This window comes from Rhinolophus sinicus, chromosome 9 (genome assembly GCF_057876585.1).
Source record: "Rhinolophus sinicus isolate RSI-liver-muscle chromosome 9, RSI-T2T, whole genome shotgun sequence".
NCBI classification, from domain to species: Eukaryota; Metazoa; Chordata; class Mammalia; order Chiroptera; family Rhinolophidae; genus Rhinolophus; species Rhinolophus sinicus.
The window spans coordinates 1,814,195-1,822,541 of record NC_142509.1 but is presented as its reverse complement, the minus strand read 5'-3'; the positions used below and the strand labels follow the sequence as shown (position 1 = coordinate 1,822,541).

General features: G+C 42.0%; 1 protein-coding gene across 22 annotated transcripts in view; it reads right to left on the bottom strand.

Annotated features, from left to right (window-relative positions):
* Positions 1-3,208: 3,208 nt before the first annotated feature.
* GRIK4 (glutamate ionotropic receptor kainate type subunit 4) overlaps positions 3,209-8,347 on the bottom strand; it is a 635,671-nt gene continuing 630,532 nt past the window's right edge. For all 22 annotated transcript variants that reach the window (XM_088800778.1, XM_088800776.1, XM_074321326.2 and 19 more), the window contains one exon: positions 3,209-6,200. In XM_088800778.1, the coding sequence (XP_088656904.1) occupies positions 5,719-6,200 (482 nt within the window). In that variant the 3' untranslated portion in view covers positions 3,209-5,718. The remainder of the gene's footprint in view (positions 6,201-8,347) is intronic.

Sequence of the window (8,347 nt, the reverse complement as noted above, 5' to 3'; positions counted from 1 at the left end):
TCTTCTGAAATGGACGTAAGGAGCACTGACAGGAACCTGCAGGTCTGTGCTCAATGGCTCCTTCCTCACACCAGTTTAGCTTATGTAAAGGGGGGGGCAAACATAAACAACTTTAAGTCTCTTTGCACGAAACTACTATTCATCTGATCCTCTTTAAGCCAGTTTTTAAAGTCCTGTCACCACACTGGAGTGTGTGGGCATGCACAGGCTCCTAGTAACGCTGTGCTGTGCTGTTTCCCTGCTTGTGAATTCTCTCTCTTTTTTTTTTTTTTTTTTTTCTCTTGTGAATTCTCTCTCTTGAGCTTCATATTCGACCAAAGTTTGGTAATTTAAAATGTTTTCCTATGCTCACTTAGTGCCATAGGATGACAGGTGATGTAGAAATGGAAGTTATATACTGTTATTTTTAATGGAAACGCTACTAAGAATCTCATCAGACCAATCCAAGTAGAAAAACTTTCCAGGCTGATCCCATGTGCTACAGACAACAGGGTGGTTTAACAGACTGAAAAGGAAAATCATTCTAAATGTTCCTATACATCAGAAATTTGGGGGTTTGGTTCTGCATTGATTTTTTACATTGGTTCCACACCTTCATTCTGTTTTCACACTCCTTCCCCTCAATTTAAAAATTATGTGATTTTTTTTATTTTTAAAGAGCTCATAATTCACTTTGGACAATTTCATTGCTCTTTCACTTAGTCTTTCTATGTTCTGTAGTGCTAGACTGTTTGTCCCTGCAGCTAATCCCAGTAATATAACTTAAAGAAACCTGGAAATGAAATAGTTGTGAAAGTCTCTAATCAGTGTTGGCAGCAAACAGGAAGAAGCATAATAGGAGAGCCAGAATCCTGTAAAATCAATCAAACAAGCAAGCAAACAAACAAACCCACTGTGGGTGAAAACAAAACAACAGTAACAACAAGCTCTTACCAACATAGCACTGAATTCATCAAAATGAGTTAACCATGTCACTTCAAGGGAGATGACCCAAAATCTTGTTTTTATACACATCAAAAAAATGTTTCTTTTGTGTGTGTGTCCAATTCTATAATACATCATCTGTAGGTTGCATTGTGATTACCACTCCACAAAGAAAACATTTTAACAACTCCAAGGCACAATGCTGCTTCTCCCACTAATATCTATGTCAACTACCTGGGAGAATCTTTAGTCCCTCTGAATTTCCACATGGTTTATATTCCAAATCATACACCCCAGCGTTTTGATTCTGTGCTTCGCTTTCACTGTTTTTTACAGGTAAGTTTTATCTTCCCAGACAGAGTACAGTTCTTCTACTTTTTCATCATTTTCCATAGAATTAATGTGATGCTGCGTGTTAGAGAAATACCCTCTCAAGGTCACTCACCAATCTATGAAAATGTGCCAACAGGATGAGAGATCCTTTGGTCCCTGTTCCCCTCTGACTTTTAACAGAGTCAAGAGAGAACATTAGATTGCACACAGGGAATACTGAAATGGGCAGGATTCGATTCTTTAGTTAATTTTCAAGCAGGAGGATCACTGCATTTATGTATTTGACCTCCATTCTTTATAATATAGACTCTATACTTCTAACTTGTTAATAGGGTCAAATCCCAAGACACAATATCAGTCACAATGTACCAATTCCCTGACATGCTTCAGTAAATCCCAGCCAGTAAAATATTTATATACATACTCTTAGTAAATTTATGGGTAGATTATATGCTCAATTTCTTTATGACTCTTCTCAGGGCCTCAACTCTTCTGCCATTTCCGATCAGAGAGGTTGTTTTCCACTGTCTTGCCTTCTTAGACTTCTGTCTTTCTTGGTCTCAGCACTAGTTCAGCTATTTGTGTAATGGTAATATTAGTATTTTATCATTCATTCTTCAGATTTAGAAATTAGTATGAAATTAATAAAATTTGAATGATAATGTTCTATCAATAATGACAGGACTTGTCTTGCCTGGTTACTCTTAAATTACAATGGGGATGTTGACTTCTTCAGCTCTAAAACTTGGAGATGTTTTTCCTCTAGAAACCACACACACACACACACACACACACACACTCACGCGCGCGCACACACACACACATATATATATATTTATTTTATTTTTTTCCTATGAGATGAGTTTTCTGAAGCCATGACATCACCAAACTTTGAGGAACAAATTGTAGGATGACAAGGTTGTCAGCCCTGAGGGCACTCTGTTTGGGTCATGGTGGGGGACTTGCTTGTGAAGAGAAAGTCACCTTTCACAGAAAGGCACTGGAAATCATCCACAGCTCAAGGCAACTAAAGGTTTAATTTCTTTGAGAAGGCCCCATAGGAAGCACTAGCTTTAAGCAAAATCTTTATGAAAGGATTCCTTCTCTGAATTTTCCAAACAGGTCTCTTTGTTATTACCCCAAGAGAGCTGACAACCAGTCAGGGAATCAAATCTCCCTTATCATTTCCAGACTATTTTACCTTGCTGCACACACCCCATTGGCGGGAGGGCCACAAATGGTTCTCTCAAGCTTCAGTCAAACCAATCTGCCCGTGTCTGAAATGCCCCAGCCCTTTCTGGTCTCATGTATTTGACTCCTACACCATGGGGAAGTCCCCTTGGATTCCAAAAGAAAATTAAACTCCTTGGAATCCAAAACTAATAAACTTTCACAGAGTGGCCCCAGGTGGATTGGTTATCGTGATATTTCAGTCTCACTTAACCAATAAGAGGGCCGGTTGGCAAGTTCCCAGGATGAATATTCTCATATGAGCATTGGATTAGAGGAAGCCAAAAGATTTTCGGCCATCTACATGCTCAACTTACACCCCACCTGAGTTCTGAGGTAGAGATCTTGTGACGGTTGGGGCCTTGCAAGGCAATTAAAAGAAATAAAGCAAAGTATTATATTTTAATTGATGTAATCTTCAAGCTCCCAGTGGAATCTGGGGTGATATCTGACTAGAGTTACTCTAGGTATCAATAGATGACTATTCTGTGAAAGTGCATTTAGGAAGACAAAGCCCTACGAAGCCTGAACTTCATTAACATGTGTATCTGTTTGGGGTGGGTGTGGGGGGTGGGGATTGGCTCAGACTCCTAGGACTACAAATTGAAAGAAGCCACCTAGACTTTTCTGGGATGTGAACAGAAAGCCGAAGGGGGTGGGGGAGTGGATAGGGCAGTGGAGAGAGGGATAAAGAGAGGGGCAGGTGGAGGGCAAGACAAAGTTGGTTTTTATATTTTTATTTGCTTTTAGAGTGCCAGATATTAGACACACCAAACCATTCTTTCCAAACCAAAATAGCTTTCATCCATCACTAACATTTCAGCGTTTGTTTCTGTTTTATTGTAAATATTTCAGTCAAAGAAAGATAAACAGACAAGAAAAAACTGTTTTATACAGAGTCAGATAGAAAATACAGAATGGAAAAGAAAGCCAACAATCAGCAGCTAAAACATGGAGACAAACGAGAGGAGAGAACCGCCTGCTTGCAGATTCACTCGCCAGCGGGGCGGGTGCAGTGCTGGTCTCAGCAGCTAACAGAAACCGTCTAGCGCTGTCAGTCTTACCTTCATTCCAAACAGTGAAAGGAACAGACTTCACAAATGATTCATGGGGACATTTATTTCTCTAATCTATTTTAAAAAGTTTGTTATTGATCAAGATATCCTGCTCATAAAAATGATTTTTTTTTTTAAAAAAGCAACCCTTCTCACCCCAAACGTGATCTGACAGTAGGGACCACATTGTCAGAAGCAAGGGATGGGGCTGTGGGTTGGAGTACTGTGGCACCATTGGGGGTCTGTGGTCCCTCGGCTTCTGGTGCCCTTCCCACCAAATCCACATTTCTCCACGAGTCAAGGTTTAAAAAATGCTCATGTCCTGCACAGCTTGCTGTCGTTTAGTGGTTAAAAAGGAAAACAATTAAAAACGGATTCAAATTCATGAGACAGAAAGTCAGTCTAGGACAAAACTGGCATCTGTTACAGGAATAATCAGGGTACCATTTTTCCCCCAGAGTGGCAGCTCTAACTAATTACCCTGGCACAAAGAGGATGTTGACCTACCCAAACGGCAAAATCATGGAATTAAGCTCAGCATCTTCCAAAGATATCTTTATTCTAATGCATTCAGAACAGAAAAAAATGTGAGGACAATTTGATTCAAGGTGGTGGTGGAGGTGGTGATAGCGGCTAATTATTTCTTACTCTCTCTGAATTTTTTAAGTTTACAATCAGAAATTGCATAGAATTTGTTTCCTATCAGAAAAGGTACACTTTCTTTATGAAACCCCCAATTGGTGAAGCCAAGCAAAGGTCAAGCAGTTGTTGGAAGCCTCACCCCTTCCATCAGATGAGTGCTCCAGACCCTGTAAACATTGGACAAGCAGAATGGTGACTAGCAGCCATCTGAAAGCCTGGAAAGCATCCGAGACTCTGATTTTGTAGATGGAAGAGTAGTTCAATACTTTATTAAAGTCACACAAGAGAGCCACTGCTCACACTGAGATTAGGATTAAAGAGTTCCTAGTTCCTAGGCCTGTGTATTGCCTACAAGACCCACCTCTCTCCCAGGAACATGTCAAATTCTTGATTACTTAAGGTCTTTCCATTTAATAAACACACACACGTGCACCCCCCCCACACACACATACACGTTTGCACCCAGGTCTCATGTCTAATAGCAAAAACCACTCAATCCATGTTAGCCTTGGGTGCCTGGCTTCACAGGCAGCTACTGAGTTTGGTTACAAAGAGATGCAGTTGACAAAGTGTGCAAGTGTGCACATACACACAGGGTGGCTGTTCCTTCCTCTTCTGTGACCAGCACGTTCCATCTGAAGCCAAGAGTGTGTTTTGGGAAATTGTATCTTCCCTCTCTGCTCCTTAAAAAAGGCCCCAGATAATCTGTGCACTTTGCTCTTCTGACCTATCTCTCTTCTGAGATCACATTCACAAAAGACCAAATCAAACCCAACGATAGTGAAAATCAGAAAGAGAAAGAGAAAGAAAAGACATACTAACCGCTGAAACGCCACACATTTCAAAGTCTCTCTGAGTAAGCTATGAGTTAACTGGTTTTCAGCTTTTTAAAAATTACTTTAATGGACTTTTATTTGAGACTCAATATCTTATTCGTCTTAAGACCCTTCTCCTATACCCAGAGAGTTCAGCACCTGAAATCTGAAGCACTGGCTGCTCCATGTCCTAAAATTCAGAAAAAAGGATCAGGGATTATTTAGATTTCCATTCCCTAACTTAGTCTCCCCCTCCAAATAAGCAAAACAATAGAATTGAGAAGACAACAAAGAAAAAAAGGGGGGAGGAGGAGGAGAGAGAAGGGGAAAGAAAAGAAAAAAAAATTAACAAAAAAAATGGATATCCAGAAAAGAAAAACTTCCCTGTTGAGTTTATTATTATTATTATTATTATTATTATTATTATTATTATTTTCCTGTAAGAACTAGACCCGGGGTATAGTGGTCCCTTCCTAAAGGGAAATTCCACTGATGATTCCACCAAGTCAATGGACATGTTTGGGCAGGTACCCCCACCCCAGATTCTGTCATTTTGGCGAGAGGGAAAGGCCCAGGGGAGAAACTGGGTACTTGTGGTCTTGAGTTGGGAGGGAGAGCGTCCCTTCCCCACTTGGGTGAAATGTCTCTGAGTGGACTTAGTTCCCGGATAAGGGTGCTGTCTCTGGCTGGGATCCGGGCTCTTTGATCCTTTTGTAAAGTTACCGAATCCCAAGTCCGGAGAGAAGTGTCGAAGTTGTACCAATCTGGGATCTGGACAAACAAAAGTGCCCTCCAGGCCCTTCTGCCTCTGCACCTGGCCTCTGAGGGTCCTGTCCCATGGGGGCTACTCGGGCTCGCTGCTGTTGGTGGTCTTGTCCCATTCCAGACTCTCCTCGCTGCGGGCGGGCGACGGCCGCGCCCGCAGGCCCTGGAACCTGCGGCACTCGGGGCAAACCCGTATGTGGGTGCAGCCGCGGGCTACCAAGGCGGCCTCTTGGGCTAGTCTCTGCGCCAGCTGGTCCGGCTCCCCGGCCCCGCACAGCTTGCCGTTGCTGAGCGTCGCGGTGCCCCGGGGCCGCCGCTCTTCCGGGATGGGGGGCCGGGGAGGCGGCACCGAAGGGCGCCGCCGGCGGGGGTGGACACTGTCCTGACACAGGATGATGCTTCGCAGCTCGGTCACCATCTCCTGGCAGACAGACACCTGGGGAAAACAGGAATGTCACAGCCCAACCTCTCAGACCCAGCCCCTGCTGGTCCCCTGCGCGTCTGTTACATTGGAGGCTTAGGGGGCAGTGCCACAGAATCATATAATCTTGGGTATGAAGATTATATGAAGGCCTTTCAATCAATCTCCTCACTCCCACCTTCCATTTAATATTCACACCCCCTCTGTACCATAATGTTTAACAGCCCTGACAACTGGTTGCCCAATCATTGTTTGAATACCTTCAAAGACCGCGACCTCCCCATGTTAAGAAAGAGTCCCTACCATGTTTTCACATTTCTGTCTACTGCTTCAGTCTACTGAGTTAACAATTCTTCTCCCTGATGTTTTCATCCATTGATATTAGTTAAATTTGGACACTGAAGCCTACTAAATAACCCCTCCACTGCATGTCTATCTTTCAAGTATTTGAAAAAACTACCATATCTCCACCAACATTTTGTATTCAGACTAAAGATGCTCATTTCTTTTAATCAACTGGTTGGAGCTGGAAAGGATGCAGTCTAAAGACTAGAACAACAAAAACCACAACAATACTACTGCTACAGGTCCACAATCTCCTGATACGAAACCCTTGCATCCGGCTGTGTTTCAGAATATTTTGAATTTTAGGAAGGTAATACAATACACATTTAAGAATTATGTATCACACCCAGTTGAGTCTGGGGCAGACCCTATATTTAAACACATTAATATTTCTGCAAAAAAATGTAGGTACCTTCACACTGAGTGAGATAGAGATCATAGACATTAGTTTCATACCAATTCAAGTTTTGTCACCAAATGTATTTGCATCAAACTTAAAAAAAACCCAAAAAACCTTGGAACTTTCCAACCTTCTTAGGTTTCAGAATTATACATGAAGAATCATGAACCTGGACTGCTGCTACTACGACTACTACTACTACTACTATCACACCCATTTCACAGACGTGGAAATGGAGGCTCAGAGGTTATATATCGTGCTAAAAATTTCTTGACTAATAAATAGGTGACCCAGAATTTGAAACTAAACTTATCTACTCCAAAGAGCGTGCATACTCTGTTTAGTTCTCTACCCTGTACTAGAAAGGACACTTTCCCAGACCATGATGAGAGAAGCCTTCTGCACTTTCATGTTCTTTCTTCCAGTCTTCTAGTTCTATCAACAGGACAGTTTTCCTGCCACAGCCAAATACCTAATGTAGCCCTTACTCTTGATTTTAGCCATTGGGAGTCCTCACTGAATTTTTCAAGGTATATCCAGACCATGGGTGCACTCTTGGGAGAGTAACCAAATATGTACAGATCCTATACTTGAAGCAGCTACAGAGAAGTAGTATTACCTAAAAGAACAAGAATTGAGACCTGGATTCTATACACTCTATTGTTACTAAATAGCAGAGACTCTAGGCAAGTCACTTGACTTCTCTGTGTTTCTAATAATAACCATAACAACTAAAACAAGACCACCTTTCTAATCTGTGACAAGAATGCAACAACATATATTTATTGACTGTCATATATATATACTAAGTACCTTCATGGAAATAAAGAGGTAAAAGACAGTCCTAATTGCAACACAGTGTATAAGTGTTCTATGCACAGATTACAGTGGTGTTAGAAGGAGGAAGAATGATCTATTCTTCTGGTCCAGGGAAGAAGGCAGGAAAATTGGGGAAATTTTCACAGCGAAAGGAACACTGAAATGAGGTCTTTCTTTCTATAAGTAATAAGCATAAGGAACAAGTAAATAGCAGTCATTGAAAGAGTGGACAAAGGTAGAAAGCCAGTGAAGCTGTAGAGAGAAGAAGGAGGGAATCCAAGAGAGTTCAGTGCTTGGTGCCAGGCAAGGCAAGTGAGGATAGAGCTTCTGGAAAAAAAAAAAAGTCCACTTTGTCTAGAGGCACAGTGAGGTTCATTAGGGCACACTGGGTTCTCTTTGGGTTTGTCCATCGGGAGGGGTCAGACCTCATAGCAATGACCTTTCAGTGCAGGGGTGGGGAGAACCCAGACTGCCCTGGATGGAGGGCTGAATGGGAGGTGAGGAAATGGAGACTGAAACAGTCAGATGACCTTGGCTTGGGAGAAGGGAGGGATAGGCAATAGCAATAGTAATATTGCTATTATTTTAAAATATAGGC